This window comes from Bos indicus, chromosome 3 (genome assembly GCF_029378745.1).
Source record: "Bos indicus isolate NIAB-ARS_2022 breed Sahiwal x Tharparkar chromosome 3, NIAB-ARS_B.indTharparkar_mat_pri_1.0, whole genome shotgun sequence".
Taxonomy (NCBI): Eukaryota; Metazoa; Chordata; class Mammalia; order Artiodactyla; family Bovidae; genus Bos; species Bos indicus.
Window position 1 is genome coordinate 66292340 of NC_091762.1, and position 22256 is coordinate 66314595.

At 37.2% G+C, this 22256-nt stretch overlaps 1 protein-coding gene across 4 annotated transcripts; it reads right to left on the minus strand.

Annotated features, from left to right (window-relative positions):
• Positions 1-432: 432 nt before the first annotated feature.
• IFI44 (interferon induced protein 44) lies at positions 433-20415 on the minus strand. 4 transcript variants are annotated; one of them, XR_011565830.1, is made up of 10 exons: positions 20260-20415; positions 19570-20021; positions 17079-17115; positions 15969-16164; positions 15660-15806; positions 9219-9390; positions 7876-7976; positions 5641-5815; positions 4698-4881; positions 4303-4610 (listed from the first exon to the last, which is right to left on the minus strand). XR_011565830.1 is itself a non-coding variant. In XM_019957225.2 (9 exons), the coding sequence occupies exons 2-9, from the start codon at positions 20009-20011 to the stop codon at positions 717-719; spliced, it is 1341 nt and encodes a 446-aa protein (XP_019812784.2). In that variant the 5' UTR covers positions 20012-20021; positions 20260-20415; the 3' UTR covers positions 433-716. The 4 variants fall into 4 exon arrangements, 3 of the variants coding, with proteins under 3 accessions (XP_019812784.2, XP_070642357.1, XP_070642356.1); XM_019957225.2 differs by lacking the exons at positions 4303-4610; positions 4698-4881 and adding an exon at positions 433-787; XM_070786256.1 differs by lacking the exons at positions 4303-4610; positions 4698-4881 and adding an exon at positions 433-894.
• Between the last annotated feature and the right edge of the window lie 1841 nt (positions 20416-22256).

Here is a 22256-nt window from a genome sequence, read left to right on the forward strand (position 1 = left end):
AACAGTTAGGAAGAGGAAGTCACTCAGTGGAGCACTTGTTTTAGTGTTTGAGATCAAGAATGTCCAGATTAGGAAAAATATCCTAAGAAGTTTGGACATAATGCTGTGTAGGCAAAGGAATTCATCATAAATCTCTGAAAGAAGCATTGGTAGTTGACTAGCAACACTTCACGGGAACCAGGGCACATCGTCATGTTTTTGGAGCAATGTGCTATAGTAACTAATTTGCAGACTCTTTTTTCCTATAGAATAATACTAAATCAAATATAAATTCACATTGAAGGAACATGACTCTTGAAGCATAATGTTTCTTCTGTTCTACATGAATGTAATTTGCCTGCACAAATTAACTCATGTGTAAGTGGGTTCGAACCTCATTATCCAAAAGTAATGTCATTGGGAATAACATTGTTTTAAAGCAAAAGACAAAAGTTCCCATTTTATGTGTTTATTGATCACCATAGGCCTTTAGCATTAACATTCAAATTTCTATTTAAACATGCTAAAATAGGATATGTTAATAATACCTTAGTTTGCAAACATACATGAATAATGTCTGATATAACGCCAGGAATAAAAATATTCTAGCACAGAACTCAGCATTTCCAAATGCTGTCATATATTCAACACCAGGCGAAAATCATCTTCCATTTCAACAAGCCTTAGTTTTTATTTGAGCTTCCAAATTTGACCTTCACCACGTGGTGGGCTGCCGTCTATGGGGTCACACAGGACTGAAGCGACTTAGCAGCAGCAGCAGCATCTTCTCCATTTAGAGCATTGACCACTAGGGGGCAGAAATGACCCAACATTTAGTTTGTTTCCGTTGACTGTTTCAGATTTTGAATCCGAGACGTCGTATGCTCCTAAAGCTAAAGGTGTACCTTCTTTAAACTGCATATCAAACAAACAAACAAAAAGAAAGAAAAAAAAAACTGAATTCAATTTTGTCTCTTTCATTTTTTATGAGTTACCAAGTCCAAATCTTATGTTTATTTTCAACTACAATAAAATTAAATTTACAATAGAGAGATTGATAGTTGATTATTGGTTTGTTGTAATATAAGACTAGCAATATCCTTCAGTATCTGGGTTTATGTTTCTAAGTGCCTACACTAATGATTAATGTAATTATGAATATCACCTATTCACATATGTTATTAATTACATATATATATTATACATATTATACATCATACATATTAATATAGTTACATATATTATCTAATTATTTATATGTATATATTATCTAATTATATATATTATCTACTGATTTAGTTACATATATTATCTAATTTAGAGTTTATGACATATCTATGTAAGATGGGAAATTAAAGATTTTTTAAAAGATTGCAAATTATGTAGCATAATAGGGATTTAGACCCAGTTCTGCATAATTCCAACAGTTTTCTATGATATTAATTTTTTTCTGTTAGTATGGAATATACAATACAGGCAGGAAAGTACATAAAATACAAATATTCAACTTAAAAATGTTATTAAAGCAAATGTCCATTTCACCACCATTCTGATCGAAACAAAGGACACTTTTAGCTACTGCAGAAGCACCAGGTGGCTACTTACTCTTCACAAACCCCCTTTGCTGGAGCCAGCGTGAGGAGCTCCGCCCGTGGCAAAGGTCATGAGAAGGAGGCTCGGCATTCGCAAAGGCGGGATCGAGCCTCAGGAGTCCCCCTGGATATTCTCGAGCATCTACCCCCAAAAACCAGAGTCTGCCTACTTTACTGCCTTGTGCTCTCACCTCTGATTTACTGGGGGCTGTCCCCCACCACCATCTCACTCTCTCTGATAAAGAGTTAACTTACAGCTCCAGTTAATAAAGTTCCTGGGTATTAGGACTGTTTAAATCCAAACCCCTCAGATAGCTCTCTAACTCGCCTGACAAGTTTACCCGGACTCCTACAGCTATGCATACAATTGTTTACAGTCTCCCAGCCATGAGAGGCACGGGAAGCTTAAGATATTTAAATAGCTTAGAGCCTCTCAGAGAGTTAGAAACTGTCAGAATAAAACTAGTAAAAGATTTCATTGATGAGCCAATGCTTGCTGCCAAGTTTCCACATCCCCTGTATTGTATCCTTAAATGTGTATTAATTAATATAGTTGGTATGTAGAAAAAATAAGTAGTGGCCTTGGTGTTAGCAACTTTAGACCCTTAAGGTAATAAATTCTTTCCTTTGTTGTAAAACCACTGCACCTCTGCCCTATAGGAATGCAACTTTATCTAACACCTTCGGAGGATGGCACCAAACCTTAAAATAATTACTCTTAGAGAAAATAAGTCTTATGGTTGACAAACCTTTGTCAACAGTCATAAAATGTTAATAGGCCTTCTGGCCAGAAGATGATGTAAATCACCTAAACCATTTGTATACGATAAATTTGCAGGAAAGAAACCCTGGTTTCGATAAGTATCAAAGACTGCTGACTTTGCATGATTTCACATCCCCTATTATCCTCTATGAGCAACTTAGGGTATAAAAGCCCCTGTTGAAAATAAAGCTACGGGCCTTGCTCACCGAAGCTTGGTCTCCCCATGTCATTCTTTTTCTCAATTTCTGCCTGAGTCTCCATCTGGAGCGCAGAGGTCCTCTATGACCATTTATTTGCCTGGGCTTCTAAGACCCACTCAAGAAGGTGCCTAAGGTGGGGCACCTTCTGCTATTCGAGAGGGCGCCTGCAGCCTCCGTGGTCAGAGCTAATCTGATGTCACAGGTTATATTGATTTTCCGTGTAAACCAAGCTACTCAGCCTCTTTTCTCCGCTGAATTTTCCTACTGAGCTATCCTCATTCTATTACTGTTTATATCTTTGATGAATATTTAAATTAATCGTCGATGCCGTCTCCCCTTCGAACTCCCTGGATCAGCCGGGGCTGGACCTCGGCACCCCTCCACCTTGGGAGGTAAAGAAATAAAATAGTCTACCTGATTTGTGTATGTTTTTGCCTGTCGAGACCAGCTCGACAAGCAGGGTTTCCGAAAGCGCGACATGAGGAGAGAATGAGAAACAAGACACAAGAATTCAGAGAAAAGCGAGGATCGGGGGATCAACACTGCTCCAAGGTGAAGGTGCTGAAACTGAGTCCAAGCCAGCTTTAGTATGCCTTCAGCCATGAAGGAAAGAATATGCGGGGAGTTAAGCTATAACTCTTGTGGCCTTCAGGGCCAAAGAAGAAAATGATCATTAACCCTTGAGTAATTAAGAAACAGTAACCAATAACAAATCAGTAACTAAGACTGATATTTTATCTATAGATTTTCCATCAGATACGTAAAACATGGGACTCTGAGACGCCAGTTGAGAAACAGTCTGGGGTCGCAGGATCATATCTTGTTTTCAAGATGATGAACTGTTCCCTCCGGACTTGTTCCAAGAGTCTCATGCCTTATAGCATCCAGTTTATCAATAATTACAAATTTATTTTGCGGCCCTTGCCGGGGCCTGCTTTTCTTTTATTCTTCCTGTCTCCTACACTTGCCTGTAAAAATATTTCCTTCTTTTTATTGCTGAGTAGTATTCCATTGCATGGATATACCACATATTTTTACTTATTCACCTGTCAATAGACACTTGGATTGTTTCCAATAAAGTTGAAGATATGTAGACAGACCCAATGAGCTAGAAATTTCTGAGTTACACATCTTAGGGACAATTTTTATATGTGCCTCAAAAGATGTGTATAAGAATCTTTAAAGTAGCATTATTCATAACAGTCCCAAATTGGAGATAATCCCCAGGCCTATGAATAGTATTAATAGAACAGATAATAAATTACAGTATATTACATAGAGCCCCTCTCCACTTGAAATAAAATCACCATCTTCATTTTTATGACCATCATTTTTAAGATTATCATTCCCTTTGTTTTACTTAGCACTTCCGCGAGATTTATATAAATCTATTCATCATGTATAGATTCATTCATATCTTTCTCCTTTTGGTCAATAGTATACTTTTAATATTTATCGATACTACTGTATATAGTTATAGCTCTTTAATTTTCATTGCTACATGAACTGAAATCTCTATGTAATATTAATTTGCTACATCTTTGAAGAAGTGTTCAGATATTCAAACAAAAATGGCTTTAGGTTAAAGAATACAACATTAACAGGGACCCAAAGAGAATCAAGCACTTTAGAAATAACATAAGAAGGCAAAAATTAAGACAATACAGCTGAAGGTCAGAAGATGTTGACAAGTCATATTAGAATAATCTTTTCCAAAATCACACACACATACCACATACACACACGTATGCACACACTCAAGTTAGACTTCAGTTTTACAAGAAGAAACTTTAATTTTTCACAGATACAGAACATAATTTTTAAAGAAATTATTAGTCTTTTATACAATTAATGATTTAAATTGTGCTGCTCCTCTTTATAGGTATTATGATTTTGTATGTGTAATTTCATTCTAGATTTAAATAAAATATCCCCCTCAGGTTCAACTGCTTCCTTTTTTCCCATGTTTTCTCATTTCACACTTTTCACTCTTCTATGATGAAATTAAAAGCTTTAATATGCAACACGCTCACTTATTTTCTTTATTCACATTTGATTATTTCTTTCTTCTGATCTCTGAGTAAAAGAAAACAACATACTCTTAATGGGTTATCCAGGGGAAACCACGGAGAAGGCAATGGCACCCCACTCCAGTACTCTTGCCTGGAAAATCCCATGGGTGGAGGAGCCTGGTAGGCTGCAGTCCATGGGGTCGCTAAGAGTCGGGCGCGACTGAGCGACTTCACTTTCACTTTTCAGTTTCTTGCATTGGAGAAGGAAATGGCAACCCAATCCAGTATTCTTGCCTGGAGAATCCCAGGGACGGAGGAGCCTGGTGGGCTGCCGTCTATAGGGTTGCACAGAGTCATACAGGACTGAAGTGACTTAGCAGCAGCAGGAAAAAGCAACCAGTAGGAAGAAGAAACACTGGGCTACAGCAGGTCTAAGCCAACCCTGACTTTGGGAGTGCATACCCCATAAGGAAGAGAAGGAATGGGAAAACCAGGATGGCAAAGTCAGAACCGCAAACATAGTAATGTGAGAGTTTCCCAGGAGTTTGCAAGGGAGAGAGCCAGAGATAATATGATACTCTGATTTCTCACAAACTGAAATAAGATTTGAGTTTAGGCTAACACTCCTGCCTTATCTTTGATTGGAACAGTGCAGCATGTACTATACACAGGTTGATAACAGGAAATACACATAATACTAAAATCTGAAGTCATAAACAGGAAAAGCAGCCACCTCTACCCAGAACTGATTAGACTGCATTAAGACAGGCTCTGATGAGGGAAAGCCATTGAAAAGTCAAGTCAAAAAACAGGCATAAGTATAAAGCTCCAATGAAGGACTAATAATCAAAGATCACATCTGATCAGAAACAATGCTGAGTCAATCCCTTTTTGAGTCCCAAGCAGCAACGCCCACTTTGACAAAAGAGAAAAAGGATACTGCTTGGTCTGTTAAGACAGAGGTGAATCATTTCAAATTTTCATTTTAAAACAAGACAAGAAGGGGAAGAAGTAGGGTAGGTCCAGTATACACCCAAACTGGAAGTAGCCACATAGTGGACACCTTACGCTTTTACACCATCAAACACATCTACCTGTTTTCTCAAGAGGAAAATTCTCTAAGAAGTCATCTGCAGCCCGCAGCATCTCTTTCAGTGCAGAGAGGATCAGGACATCTATGACAGGCTCCAGTTCCCACTCTGAGGTATAATTACTAACCACAAAGATGTCAGAAAGAGAGAATCCAAGTTTTCTGTGAACTGCCTCTAGCTGCAATAGAGAATGTAAAGCCCAGAAATCTTAAAACAGTGCAAAATACAATTTTATGTCAATATAAATTATGAAAGTACTAACATAAAGTAAGAACTTGGCAATGCTTTTGCTGTTGGAGAATGTAGAGACAGAGATCTGGCCCCATAAAGGGGTTTCTTCAAGAACTTCACAAGTCAAGTTCTAATATCATTGCTAATTTTCATTTAGAATACACATAATAGATTAAATATGAATTAGAAGTGAAAGGTACCTAATAGTTTCATACAAACTACACTGAAATTCAAGCATTTTAACACCTTATATTAAACTCTATCATTTCCTTTTTAAATTTCTTTTCAATTTTTATTTATTTTTGGCTGTGCTAGGTCTTTGCTGCTTTGCACAGACTTTCTCTAGTTGTAGCAAGTGGAGGTTACCCTCTAGTTGAAATGTGCAGCCTTTTCATTGCAATGGCTTATCTTGTTGGAGAGCAAGGCACTAAGCACGCGAGCTTCAGTAGTTGCAGCACGTGGGCTCAGCAGTTGCAGTGTGTGGGCTCTAGAGGGCGCAGGCTCCAGTAGTCACAGCACTCAGGCTTAGGAGTTGTGGCACATGGCCTTGGTTGCTCCAGGACGTGTGGAATCTTCCTGGACCAGGGATCAAACACGTGTTCCCTGCATTGGCAGGTGGATTCTAATCCACTGTAGCACCAGGGAAGTTCCCTTTCAGTTTCCTTTTAAAGGTTATTCTCGGGATAAGTCGGTTTTACTAGACTAATTTAATGTTACGCTTAATTCAGGCTTAGCCTAGTTTATTTGTGGAACCACACTTCCTAGGTTCAAAATAGGATTCTCACCTCCTAGCACCATCAGTAAACTAGCAATTGCTTTACTCTGTGTGCTTCTGTTTCCTTATCTATCAAATGTGGTCATGACAGTGCCCATCTCATAAAGTTATTATAAAGTATTGAATAAGAAAATACATCACATATTTAGTGCTCAATGGGCTTCCCTGTTGGCTCAGGGTAAAGAATCTGTCTATAATGCAGGAGACCTGGATTCGATCCCTGGGTCAGGAAGATCCCCTGAAGGGCATGACAACCAACTCCAGTATTCTTGCCTGGAGAATCCCTATGGACAGAAGAGCCTAGCAGTCTACAGTCCATGGGGTCGCAGAGTCAGACATGACTGAAGCCTCCAAGCAGCAGCAGTGCTCAACAAATATTAACCATCTTTATTTCCTCCCAACTATGGTTCCCACCTCCAGGTTCCCTCGACTCCAATCTATTCTGCACATGGGTGGCAGATGTTTATTGGCTTAACTTTGGTCATACCATTGCTCTTTCAAAAACATTGCTGTAATTCCATATAATGCACCTAATTAATAGAATCATCTCATGCAAATGTAACTTCCTCTCTCTAGCACTCCAAGGATTCAGCCCTCCCCTAAACTAAACAGTACCATGCTTCCCATACACGCTACCTTTTCCCTTATTGATGCATTGACTTATCCAGGGCCTCAGTTTTTCCCTTTTGGTCCCTTCACTTCTTGAAATGCTCCTCCTCAGTCCCACCCCAGTAATGAAATCATCCCCCTCCCTTTTAATGCACTATTTTCCCTTCTCTAAACTTTCAAAACATTTTATTTTTAATCATTTCTGTTTATCACACTCAATCACATCATATCCTTTTGTCAATTTCTTCTTATCCTACCACCTCCCCCAGTCTCTTTACCTCTTCCTACAAAATTATATGCTTTTTAGTGCAGGGAAATTATTTTTATTATCTGTGTATTTGATTGGAGACTATCATATTTGCTTGATCATCAAGGTAATTTATATAAGTTGAATAGAACCTAACTGAATTAAATTGTAGTGAATGGAAATATCTGTGTCAGTGTAAAGATAAATATATATTTAATTTTTAAAAATTGGAAAATGAGCCTGAGTTATCTCAAGCAATTGTTTTAATTCTTCTAAAACTCAGTAGGTGTTTGTTTTTATTTTTATACACAGTAATATGTGATTAGAGTGACATAATACCCCAGAAAATGTGTTTGCAAATTGCATCACCCATTACCTGAAGTTTCACAGGCACACATTTGTATACGTCTATGAGGTCACCTTTTGTAATCAGATCCAAGGTATCCACATGCGTGAGCAACACCACATGGACCACATCTATGCCAAAAAGATCCATATTATTTTCATTATTAAAGACAACACCAATATTTTTCATTTAATCAGCTATCAATTATGCAATATGCTATCTATGGAGCAATTTCAGAGACTTGAGAAGGTTCTGAATCCCCCACAAAAAAAGGCCCCCTTAACTACTCATTCATACTTGGAATTCGTCTAACAGAGGAAATATCCTTCATTGCCTCCTATGGGAAAAGACAAGACTTCAAAAGAAACCACCTCTTGGAAGAGGTAACTAAAATGTGTGCTATAGCATTATTGATTGATTCTACATCCTATCCAAACATTTGTGTTTTTATGGAGATTAGAGAAAACCAAAAGAACTCTAACACACAAGATGGGGGGAAAGATGCCTCAAGAAGAAGATGGGATTTTAGCAATCACCTCCCTGCACACCACCCTTGAAAGCTTTTAAATTTCAGTGAACAAGTAAATCAATCATTCCTGCTTCTAACTTAATCAAAGTTGTGACAAATTGTCTCATGTGCAAACAGAATGAATAACAGAGCCTAGAAAAACTATTAAGGCACCCTAATTCCCTAATCCTATTTACCTTCTCCAAAGCTTTGATGCTACCTCTCCCTATTCAACATCTTACTTTCCTACATCTTTCTCTTACTGAAATGTTCTTTTCCACTTTCTAATCCTTTAAGAAACAAGGGGGAATTTAGGATTCTTGGTAAATAAACACATGCTAGAATGCCAAGGTAGCAGGCAGTGAGGATTATAGTAATGTCTTCATCTATATTGATTTGTTTAATCTTTGTAATAAATCTCTGAGGTAGGCTCTATGATTATACTACAATTTTATAGATCAGAAAATTGAGGCACAAAGTCATTCAGCTTGTGAGGGATTAATTTGATTGAATCACACTGATTAGCCAGGGGAATATTCACCTATGAGGGCTTCCCAGGTGGTGCTAGTAGTAAAGAACCTGCCTGCCAATGAAGGAGACATAAGAGACGTGGGTTCAACCCCTGGGTTGAGAAGATCCCCTAGGGGAGGGAATGACAACCCACTCCAGTATTCTTGCCTGGAGAATCCCATGAAAAGAGGAACCTAGTGGGCTACAGTCCATAGACTCTCAAGGAGTCAGACACAACTGAAGCGACTTAGCACACACAAGTTCACATATGCAATTTCTTAAGTTCTTCATTCTGTCCCCAAACCACCCAACAATATAATCATTTCCCTTAGAAGTAAAGTGGAAAGAGACTCACCAGACTTAATCAGCTCCCTTCGAATTCTTTTGATCTTTTCCACCATCTCATGGGAGAGCTGTCCAACAGAGTTGGCACTGAACACAAATGCCACACAATGAATTCTGTCCTTCAGCAATGGGCAGCCTGTATGGTTACCAATGCCTTTTGGCCTTAGTTTCAAGGAATTAAACTGTCAAGTAAACATAAAGCAACATATTAATTCAATGAGTATTTATAAGCACACACTCTGCACCAAGCACAGTTCAAGTGACTGAAACTGAAAAAAACAGGCATGTTAAAGGGCTAACAATCTGGTAGAGAAGACAGTTGTTATGCAATTAGATAGCTGTCCTTTCACATGATCAGGTAAAGCTTCTATGAGGAAGGGTCATATACTCGGAAAGCTAAAATGTTGGGGGAGAGTTAGTCTGATAAAGGGAATAAGAAGATGGTAGAAAGCATTCGAGATAGTAGAAGCAATGTGGATAAAGGTGGAAGTGAAAGCATTCAGAAAGAAATCTGGTATCAGCAGAATACAAGCAGGGAAGTGATTCAAAATAGGATGTGTTTACTCTTGAACTAGCAATTCCTATGCTGGGAATCTGTCCCATATATATATTGGCAAAATACAAAGTACTCTATATACAAGGCTATTAACTTCCGGACTATTTGTAGTGGCAAAAATCTGATTCATCAGTGACATATAGTATTCTATCACCTCTCTAAGAAAGGAGAAACCACAAATAAACTATAAATTTTTATATGAGTACTTATAAGAAAAGACGACGAATGTATTCAGAGAAAAGATGGATTCTTTGAGTACACCTTTTCTAGATTTGACCTTGTATAGATGACAAACATAAATATAAAACTAAATTTTAAAAGCTATCCTTAACTTTAAACAAATAAGCTTTTATATCCAGTGGGATCATAACCACACAGAGATAAATAATTTGACTTGAAAGCATAGTCATTTGTATATTTCTGCTACATATTTCCTAAATTGAATATAAAAATTTGCTAAAAGAATAAATTGTTTCCAGCTTTGATAGTGCTTATATTATGTTGGTATTAAATATGATCATGATTAGATTGTTCATAGTAGTAATAGGAATTTTGCTCTGAGACCACAGTGAATATTATGTGCAATAAAGCAAATGAGTGGTGACATGATATTCTGCCACCTCTGATGCACTTGAGAATAGGGATTCTCTGCTTGGGAAAAATGAGATACAAATGTAAGATTGTTGTTCAGTGGCTAAGTCATATACGACTCTTTGCAACCCCACGGACTGCAGCACACCAGGCTTTCTTGTCCTTCACTATCTACCTGAGTTTGCTCAAACTCATGTCCATTGAGTCAGTGATGCCATCCAACCATCTCATCCTCTGTCAACCCCCCTTCTCCTCCTGCCCTCAATCTTTCCCAGTATCAGAGTCTTTTCCAATGAATAGGCCCTTCACATTAGATGGTCAAAGTTTTAGCACTTCAGCTTCAGTATCAGCCCTCCCTATGAATATTCAGAGTTAATTTCCTTTAGGATTATGTAAGATAGAAGAGATTAAGTAAAAATTCTCTAGCCCTGAGTTTGAATGGAAAGTTTCTTCATAAATTCATACTATATTTTATCATAAGCACATATATTATATATGTATGTGTGTGTATCTTAGCCCTGTCTACAGAAAAGGGCAAGAACCAGTGGCCAACTAAGAAGCAATCAACAGTTCTAATGACCCAAGCAAAGACTCCTTAGAGAAATCATTGTTTTAAAATCTAGAACTGGAAATATATACAATGTGGCTTGAATATCTAGTATATCATAAATAAGAAATATAGAAGATTTTTAAGGTTTCTATCAAAAAAAAAAACCACTCAGTATCCAAAATGTAGAGGTCTCCACTTGTCAAAAATTTGGCATCAAAATGGAGAAAAACATAGTAAATAGAGGCATATCAAGTATATTCAATTCATGAGTTCATATGGATAATAAAATAATAAATGGTAATTGTTGGCAGATACAAAGAATTAACTTATTGTTTCAAAAGTTTGTGAAAAAGAGAAAAAATGGAGCATACATTTCTACCTTTCCTATACAAGCTCTACCACTAAATAATCTAGTAATAGAAGAGGGGAAGCTTCTTTTTCATATGTGAAATGAAGTAGTGACAGAACACTGCAGTAAAGGATCTAGACATTGAACACCAATGACTACCTTATATTATAAAAATGAGAAAACCCAAAGTTGTATGCCTCTTCATGAAAGAACACAACACCACCTATGAAGTACAAGCTGAATTTAAACATGCCCCAGGCATGGTTTTGGAATTTTTCCCATGGTTTTGGAAACCCACATCAATTGAAACAAACAGCAAAGTTCAGACTATAGGTTAGTCTAGAGAACAAACAACTAGATTTCTTAAAAAATTAATTTCGAAGAAGAATACCAGAAGATATTGAGGCAGAACATACAGACTAAAAGAGGCTGGAGAGATTTATTTGAATAATGTTTCTAACAAATTGTCAAAAAAAGATGCATGATAAAGAGAAATGGGTAATAGTTTGCAAATTAAGAACAAGTATAACTTTTAGATGTGATAAGCCTATAATGGCTATATTTAACAAAAGACACATATGTGCCATGAGTGTATATATATATGTATATATACATACATATATAAAACATTTGACATGTTAAATATAAATTAAATATATATTTTAATAATAAATTTAAAAAATATATATATATATTCAAATAAAAGTGAAAGTATTAGTCTCTCAGTCATGTCCAACTCTTGGGAACCCCATGGACTGTAGCCTGCTAGGCTCCTCTGTGCATGGAATTCTCTAGGCAAGAATACTGGGAAGAGTAGCCATTCCCTCCTCCAGGAGGTCTTTCTCACCCAGAGATCAAACCTGGGTCTCCTGCATTGCAGGCAGATTCTTTACCATCTGAGCCACCAGGAAGACTAGAGATCTCTTCGAGAACATTGGAGTGATCAAGGGAACAATTCATGCAAGGATGGATGTGATAAAGGACAGAAATGGTAGTACCTAACAGAAGCAGAAGAGATTAAGAAGATGTGGGAAGAGTTCACAGAAGAACTATACCAAAAAGGTCTTAATGACCCAGATAATCACGATAGTGTGGTCACTCACCTAGAGTCAGACATCTTGGAATGTGCAGTCAAGTAGGCCTTAGGGAACATTACTATGGACAAAGCTAGTGGAGGTGATGGAATTCCAGCTGTTATTTCAAATTCTAAAAGATGATGCTGTTAAAGTGCAACATTCAATATGTCAGCAAATTTGGAAAACTCAGCAGTGGCCACAGGACTGGAAAAGGTCAGTTTTCGTTCCAATTCCAAAGAAAGGCAATGCCAAAGAACGTTCAGATTCCTGTACAGTTGCACTTATTTCACATGCTAGCAAGGTAATGCTCAAAATCCTTCAAGCTAGGCTTCAGCAGTAGGTGAACCAGATACACAAGCTAGATTAGAAAAGGCAGAGGAACCAGGGATCAAATTGCCAACATTCGTTAAATCATAGAGAAAGAAAGGGAATTCCAGAAAAATATCTACTTCTGTGTCACTGATTATGCTAAAGACTTTGACTGTGTGGATCACAACAAACTGTGGAAAATTCTTAAAGAGATGGGAATACCAGACCACCTTACCTGTCTCCTGACTAACCTGTATGCATGTCAGACATTGAACAACGGGCTGGTTCAAAATTGGGAAACAAGAACATAAAGGGTGTATATTATCACCCTGCTTATTTAACGTCTATGCTGAGTACATTATGCAAATGCCACACTAGATGAATCACAAAGATGGAATCAAGATTGCCAGGAGAAATATCAACAACCTCAGATATGCAGATGACAACGCTCTAACGGCAGAAAGTAAAGAGGAACTAAAGAGCCTCTTGAGGATGAAAGAAGAGAGTGAAAAAGCTGGCTTAAAACTCAACAGTCAAAAACTAAGATCATGGCATTCGGTCCCATCACTTCATAACAAACAGAAGGGGGGCGAAAATAGAAGCAGTTACATGGTTTTTTTTCCTTTGGCTCCAGATCACTGTGGACAGTGACTGCAGCCATGAAATTAAAAGACACTTGCTCCTTATAAGGAAAACTATGACAAACCTAGACAGCATATTAAAAAGGAAAAACATTACTTTTTTTGACACTCATATAGTCAAAGCCATGGTTTTTCCAGTAGTCATGTATGCATGTAAGAGTTGGACGATAAAGAAGGGGGAGTGCTGAAGAATTGATGCTTTCAATTTGTGGTGCTGGAGAAGACTTCCAAGAGTGCCTTGGACTGCAAGGAGAGCAAACCAGTCAATGCGAAAGGAAATAAACCCTGAATATTTATATGGAAGGACCAATGTTGAAGCTGAAGCTTCAATACTTTGGCTACCTGATGCAAAGAACTGATTCACTGGAAAAGATTCTGATGCTAGGAAAGATTGAGGGCAGGAGGAGATGGGGATAACAGAGGATGAGATGGTTGGATGGCATCACTGACTCGATAGACATGAGTTTGAGCAAACTCCAGGGGATAGTGAAGGACAAGGAAGCCTGGCGTGTTGCAGTCCATGAGGTCCCAGAGCATCAGACACAACTTATCAAATGAACAACAACAACAGCAACATATATTTAAAGGCATATTCATTTATGGATGAAATGTTATGACGTCTCATATTTTCTTCCAAATAATACAGGAGAGAAGAATGTGGATAGACATAGATGAATCAAGATTGGATATAAGTAAAAAATTGTTGAAGCTATGTAAATGAAAATTTGTTAAATAGTTTTATCCACTTTTACATAGGTTTAACGTTCTCTATAACAAATATTTCTTTTAAAGGATATTTTAAAATAAACTTAGCTACCTCTATAAGATAACTTGACACTAAAGAATGAAAGAATCTTGCATAAATTTAAAAATAAAGTATTTTCTGTTTCTGAATAAAAATACTGGATGTGCATAGATGTATATCAACATGCAATATAAAATTTTCACTTCATCCCAATCAAAGCACCAACAAATCAAACACGGAAACAACCAAATAAAGTACAAACAAGTTCATCTGAAAAATTGTATGTATGAAATAGTCAAAAACCTGTGAGAAATGAATAATGAATGATGTATCCAGTGAGTTATCAAGACACAATTTATTGCCATGGAAATTAAAACAATTAGACAATATAACAAAAATGATATCACAATGGAATTTAAATATATATTAATAGGACAAACTATGGAATAAAAATTAATATATATATTTAGAATGAAAAATATGCAAAGACATTCAATGAAAGATGTTGGCACATTTGACTATTCATTTGGAACAAGATGAATTGATAATTAACTTAATTATCTAAATGTTTATAAAAAGGAATGGGAACTTTTTTTTTTAAAGGCTGACTGAAGTAGTTCTTCTCTTTAATCTTTTCCTTTTTCTTGCCTGGAATATTGACAGTGCTTAGCATGATCATCTTGAGAACACAAAGATTAAAACCACATGTCTTAGTCATCCTGGCCTGCTGTCACAGGTTAGAGAGAAAAACTTTTATTTCCCATAGTTCTGGAAGCTAGGAAATCCAAGATCAAAATGCTAGTAGATTTGGTGTGTGGTGAGAGCCACATTCTTGCTGTGTCCTCATATGGCTTCTAGAGAGGTCATCTCTTGTGTCCTTTCTTACAAGGATACTAATTGCATTTATGAGGGCTTCACTGTCATGATCTAATCACCTCCAAAATTCTCTACCCTCAAACCTCAGCACAATATGGATTAAGACTTCAACATATGAATGTGGGGTTGGGAGGGCAAACATTATGCCTTATGCTGAGGGATCTCAGAAACAAAAGTCAGAAGGACTCTTGAAATTAATAACCTGCCACACTGTCCCAAAACTGCCTACCTTCAGACTTCCTGCTACATAAGAAAAATCAGCCATGTGAGTATATTGATGTAGTTAGGTTTCTGTTTCACATAACCAAAAGCAAGTGAACATAAATAGCATTCATTGTTATAACAGCTATGACAGAAGAATCCTTTGGATGCTTTGTGTGCTAAGTCACTTCAGTTGTGTCTGACTCTTCGTGACCATATGGACTGTATCCTCTGTCCGTGGGATTCTCCAGGCAAGAATACTGGAGTGGGTTGCCATGCCCTTCTCCAATGAATCTTCCCGACCCAGGGATAGAACCCAGGTCTCTTGAGTTTCCTGCATTAGCAGACTAGTTCTTTACCATTAGCGCCATCTGGGAAGCCCCTTGGATGTTTTAATTCTTTATAAAATAAAATATCAAAAAGCAGAAAAGGATCATGAACAAGTATAGTTTAATACAGTAAATCCCAATGCACTAGAGTCTGATATTGTCAACTGTGGGCAAAAATAAACATTTTAAGTATCAATTATACATTCTCAATAATTAGCTAAATCATACCTGGTATTCGTCAGGAAAATGGCCTTCTAAGATATAGGGTATGTCATCCATGTCCAGGCCTTCTTTCTCACTCAGCCCCATTGTGTCACACAGAATAAACGGCAGAGTGTTGTTATCCTTCCCATCCTTAATGAAATATGTTCTGTACTGCAAAGGGAAAAAAGCAGCTTTAAGAGCTCATTAAAAAAAAAAAAAACACTGTAAATTGAAATGAATGCTATGTGTAATGAAATTGATCAGCAAAAGACATTTCAAATCTAGTTAACTTGAACAAAAAAGCAAAGGCTGAGTGATCTAGCATGGACTCACCTTTTCAGATGTCCCAGTTGGATCAGAACCCACCAAAGCCTGGTTCGTTACATGGCCTCGGAAAATAGACCTCACTGAGTTGAAAAAGCTAGATTTCCCAGCTCCAACTGGACCCAGAAGCAGAATGCGAACTTTGTGAACCAGGCCTCCATATGGTATGTAATTTCTGATAGCACACAATAAGCTCTCCTTGAGCCTGTTTAGATAAGACAAGTTTAACAGTTGACTAAGACTCTACCATAAATTTTCCTAGAATTCAGTCTCTTTTCTTCTTATACGTTATTATTTATTTCTAACTAGCAACTTGTATAAGAAGACATGAAACTATCTTATCTCAAATCCTACAAGTAAAAATAACAGTTTTAACTAAAACCAATCAAACATAAAGACTTTTGGACTTAAGTATATATAAATCTTGGAATAAACATCAATTATGCTAAACAAGAAGATAAATTATCAATAATAGACTTCAAAAACCACAACACAATATGTGACTTTTGAAGTTTATAGAAGTAGATGGTTTCTAACATGTTCTTGAAGTTCATCATAAGTATTCCCACCCTGCCAACCACCTCTGCCCTGAAATAGTTAAAACTGTAGCTCTAAGAATTCTAGCAAAAATATAGACATTCAGGCAAATAATAATTTCCCTTTAAGTATATAAAAACATTAGAAATGCCTTTCATCCACTCAGTGATCTTTTTGCTTTAACATTGAAATTATGAAATATTTTATGATTATAGATACAGTTTGTTCTTCATGACGCACAAATTATATGCTATAATTTACACTACCAATTTTATTGACAGACTGTATAGTAGAATAGGGTTTTCCAGGTGGTGCTAGTGGTAAAGAACCCACCTGCCAATGCAAGAGATATAAGAGACACAGGTTCAACCCCTGAATCAGGAAGATCCTCTGGAGGAGGGCATGGTCAATTCACTCCAGTATTCTTGCCTGGAGAATCCCACGGACAGAGGAGGCTGGTGGGCTACAGTCCATAGGGTCACAAAGAGTTGGACATTACTAAAGAGACTTACAGGAGGAAAGGATAGTAGAATAAGTCTCAGATAATGAACAGAATAATAGAAAGTTAAAACATTGACTTACTCAGTAAGTCCACTCATCTTCCTTTCGTCCAATAAATCTAGAGAAATAATCAAAGAATAATGAATATTACAGGTTGTTGAATAATTGAAACTGAATGAATGTCAATGAAGTCACTAGAAAAAAATACAAAAATTGCCTTTCTGCGGGAACAGTACAGTATGGTGAAAAGCAAGTAGAAAACTACAGGAAATCTCCTTAATGTATTTCATTTGAAGAGTCCAGAGCTGGACTCTGGACTCTGGAGTTCAGAGCTGGTGGGCACTGCAATATCTTTTCTCACCAAATTATTTAGCAATAGTGTGTGACCCACTCCAACACAAGAGATACGAGCTGGGGCCTCTCTGATCAGAAGCAAGGCCTAGAGGCATAGACAGGCTAGGGAAAGATTTGAAATACTCTAAAATATCTTCTCCTCCATAAATCCAATAGATCTGAAGGGGATAATGTACAAAGACACACAAATAAAAAAACCACAGGCACTGGATTTTCTCTAAAACCTACTGTTAACTGTTGGGCCGCTTAGAAATTCCAATCCAATTGATTTTCTTCTTGGTGCAAAAAGGAATGTAGTACTTGTGCATAAACAATGAGAGCACAGTAAAGGATTCAAGGGCAGACTTAGGTCTTCACTGAACCAGTGAGACTCAGGCTCAGCATTCTTTTGTTTCTAGGAAAGGGTTACTCTTTTTTGGTGGATTTAAAACTGAAAGGATTAGGTGTAATGATGCTGGTAACTCTAAATAACAAAAGAATAATACTGTGTGGAACATTTATGCTGCTGCTGTTGCTGCTGCTGCTGCTAAGTCGCTTCAGTCGTGTCCGACTGAGTGGGTTGCTATTTCCCTCTCCAATGCATGAAAGTGAAAAGTGAAAGTGAAGTCGCTCAGTCGTGTCTGACCCTCAGCGATCCCATGGACTGCAGCCTTCTAGGCTCCTCCGTCCATGGGATTTTCCAGGCAAGAGTACTGGAGTGGGGTGCCATTGCCTTCTCCGACCAGAATGGCTACAAATTGCAAAATCAGTAATAAAAGATTTGGGGAAAGTTTTAGAGAGACAGAAAGTCTCATACACTGCTTGTGGTAATGAAAATGGGTATGACAATGTTGGAAAACTTTATCAGTATCTACTGAAACTGAATATACACATACCTGATGACCCAGCAATTTCATACTTATATTCAAAAAAAAATTATATATATACATGAACCAAAAGACATACAAGAATATTTATAGCAATATTATTTGTACTAGCCCCAAACTGGAAAACCCAAATGGTCACCAAAAGTGACTTGATCTTTTTTATGGTGTGATGGAATCATTACAATGAATATTATAGGAAAATAAAAAGGAGAAAATTACTACTATATATAATACTATGGATGGATCATTAGGGAGGTAGAAGTTAAAACAACTGACCTAGGATACATTCACTCTCTTTACCAGGGAAAGAAAAAAAGTAACTAGGTCTAATTTTCTTATAAATATGCTGGTAGTCTTGTCTCCTGGGAAATAAACTAGTGATATTTGCTACAAGGATGGTATTTTTCTCTTGAATATCTTTAACAGTATGTTCCTGGCTAAGAATTATGTGCTAAGTTACTTCAGTCAAGTTAAATTCTTTGTGACCCCCATGGACTGTAGCCCGCCAGGCTTCTCTATCCATGGGAATACTGGAGTGGGTTGCCATTTCCTTTTCCAGAGGATCTTCCTGACCTAGGGATCCAACCCAAGTCTCCTTCATCCCCTGTATTAACAGGCAGATACTTTATCACTGATCCACCTGGAAGCCATTTCTATATTACAAATTGATATATTGACATATAACTAGCTAAAGGCTAAAAGGCAGCATAGTATTATTCTAGAGTCCGGGGCAGTATCTGACACATAAACAGGCATTTCTACAACGCTTTTGTGGGTAGCACAGACAACTGAAGCTTTTGGAAGGTATCTATCCAAATGCAAAGGTATCTATCCAAATGCACATAATTCTTAAACAGCAACTCCACTATCAGGACATTACCATAAAGAAGTTTTTTTGTGTACTTATATGCATACAGATAATACAGGAGCATTGGTTGTAACAGCAAATACAAGAAACAATTTATGTCTTTAGTAAAACAATGGGCAAACTAACTTTGTTCTTTTGATATGATGGATATAATACGAAATTGCAGCAGAAAGCATTGACTACCAACCAAGAGAAGTTCAAGCTCTGGTTTCTTTCTAACAGTCTCACAGTCTTCAAGTTTGCTTTCTGTTCGCTCTCTCTCTCACTTCCTTCCACATTATCTCCTCCTCCCTACCCCTTCCCCACACTCCAGAGAACTCTGCATATGCAATTTCTGACCATGTTTGTGTTGTAGAAAACAATTTGGGCCAGTTTTCAGCCTGGGCTTCCTGAAGATAAGAACAAATATAAAAAATTATTGGTCCTTACAGGAATGGGTCAACTAGAATCCTCCATATGTGAAGGGTTATCTGGTTAAACTTACCTTCACATCGAAAAACTTCACAGTCTTGGAAGGAAATATAAATTTGAGATAGTCCAAGTTTTTCCATTGCATTTTTATTAAAATACATTGTTTTTTCCTTTAGATGTATACTGACTTCAAGATTTCCATAAACGTTTTTATCAAACAACATAGGTAGTTTAAATGGTCCTACTTTGCATTCTGTAATTGTAGTCTCTTGAAAGACAAAAACAGCGATTAAATAGTTTCCTTCCCCATAGTCCTTTTGCATATATGCCCCAACAATCTGATCTTCACTGTAAATCACTGTTAGAGTAGGTCCTTGATTAGAGCATATCTTAAGCAACCTATCAGTAGAAAATCCATGGACACTGGCCTTATAGAGAAGGCTAAACTGCTTTTCTCCAAAGTAATTTTGCAGCTTTTTTTCTTGCATCCATGTCAAACGAGTTGCCACTTCCATACTTCTCAATCTGGTGGAAAATCAAATACATTTTCCATTAAATATTGAAATTTTTGCACTGCCAAAAACATTTGCATTAATGCTTCTTAATTTACTTTGCATTACAAATGAAATATGTAAACAGAGGGTGAATAAATAGCAAGAAAAGTCATTAGCTAGTTTTTTATTCTAAATGATTTCTTTTTTAATTAAAAAAAAAAAAAAGACTACCGTTTGCAAGAGGCTAGAAAAAGTGGAAGGCCATTTACCTGTTTGGAGGATTTCTTCAAGGGCTGAAGCTGAGGGTAGCTGCTCTGTCTGACAGCTAGGCAGGCACAAAGTGAGAGCAAAAACTTTCCCAGCAACCTTGAGGCTTTGGAGAAGCAGAGAACAGGAAACTGAAACTTAGTGAGGTCCAGCCCAGTTGGCTGTGTGCTCACTTCCTCTAGTAAGCAAGCATAAAGAGATCCAGTTAATTTTAGATAGTAAAGTCATATAAAAATTATATTAGAAGAATCAAGGAATTGAAGTCTGAAGGAAAGAAGCCTAATAGCTCACTACTTTTTTTAATGACTTAAAAAAATTTTTAAGGACAATTCAGTTTCTGTATATGGACACACAAAAAAGCAATGTCTATTCTACCTCCAGCATGCATCTCAAATATGTTCATTTCTCTTCATCTCTGCTATCAATATATTCTAAACCAACAAATATAGAGTGTTTAAACAGTTTCCTAACTGGTCCCGCTACTTTTCTGTTTGCCTCCTCTCCAATACTGTCTCTTCAATGGAACCAGTCATTTGTAAAATATTTACTGAATAAAGTAAATTTCACACTAAAACCCCTTCTCTGATTTCACAGTGCTAGGGATCACAAACTTGTGTCCTATAGGCTGAACACAACCTGCAGATTTGTTTTGTAGGGCCAACACAATTCCTTTTCCTTCTTGCGTTTTTTTTTTTTTTTCTTGGTGGGAATGGGGAGTGGGGGTAGATTTTAAATTTGAATGTTTTTATATCATTCCATTTCCAATTGTCCTCATAAATCCACCAATCCTGGTTCTGAAAATATTTAATTGTTTGCCTGGCCCAAAGAGGAATTTAAGTTTTTTATTCTATTTTAAAAAGCACTATAAAATAAAAATATTTTAGATAGCTTTTAGGTGTTACTTACTTGGGCTTCCCTGGTGGCTCAGAGGTTAAAGCGTCTGCCCGCAATGCGGGAGACCCAGGTTCGATCCCTGGGTCGGGAAGATCCCCTGGAGAAGGAAATGGCAACCCACTCCAGTATTCCTGCCTGGAGAATCCCATGGGTGGGGGATGGGATTCTTACTTAGCCAAAAAAGTACCATAAGCTATCATATGCTTATTATTTACAAGGCACTATCCATGTTATCTCATTTATTCATTTCAATAATCTTGTAGGAAAAATACTAATCTTGCCTCCAGTTTTCAGATAAATAAACGATTGGAGTTCAATACCTTGCCAAAATTCACTCTGCTGCTAAATTTTAGATCCAAGATTTGAACCATAATCTAAGTGAAAGCAGAGTGATAGGGGTTTCACAGGTACATACTAAAAATTGCGTCTGTTGGAAGTATATAATCTGATTGGTTCTGACACAATTTTATGTATCTCAATTATATCTTATTATAGCTGCTAAAAAAGTCTACAAGTTCCAAACAATATATTATCCTGTTTTCCCCTGTATAGTAAAAATGTCTGTAATACAGTTAAACTGCCTGGCCACAGTTTAAAGGCACTGACATACACAGATATACTTAAATAATTCATTAACATGAAAATAAAAGTCAGAAAGATACTCTTTTACAAAAGCCATTAATTACCTGTTAACTCCAGAGTCTCTAGCTGTGCAAGCTAAGCTTCCTATTTGTGTTGTGAACTGAGATTCTTTCATTCATTCTTTCTTCAATATTCATCAGATATCTACTATGTGCCTCCACTGTTTTGGAGGCTAAGGATATAGTAGACGAGAAAAGTTCCTGCCCTCATAAAACTATAGTCTGTAGAAGGCAGGTAACCAACACAAATGTTATCTAGAGAAAAAAGTTGTGAGGAAAATAAATGGGAATAAGAGAGAGAAGAATGATGAGGGGGTGTCTGCCACTTTAGATCATATGATAAGGGAGTGTCTGAGGAGATGGTGTTGGAGAAGAGACCTGAATGAAGGTAGGGAGAGTGCCCTGTATACATCCAGAGGAAGGGCATTGTAGGCAGAGGAGGGAAAGCAAAACCTTGGATGGCA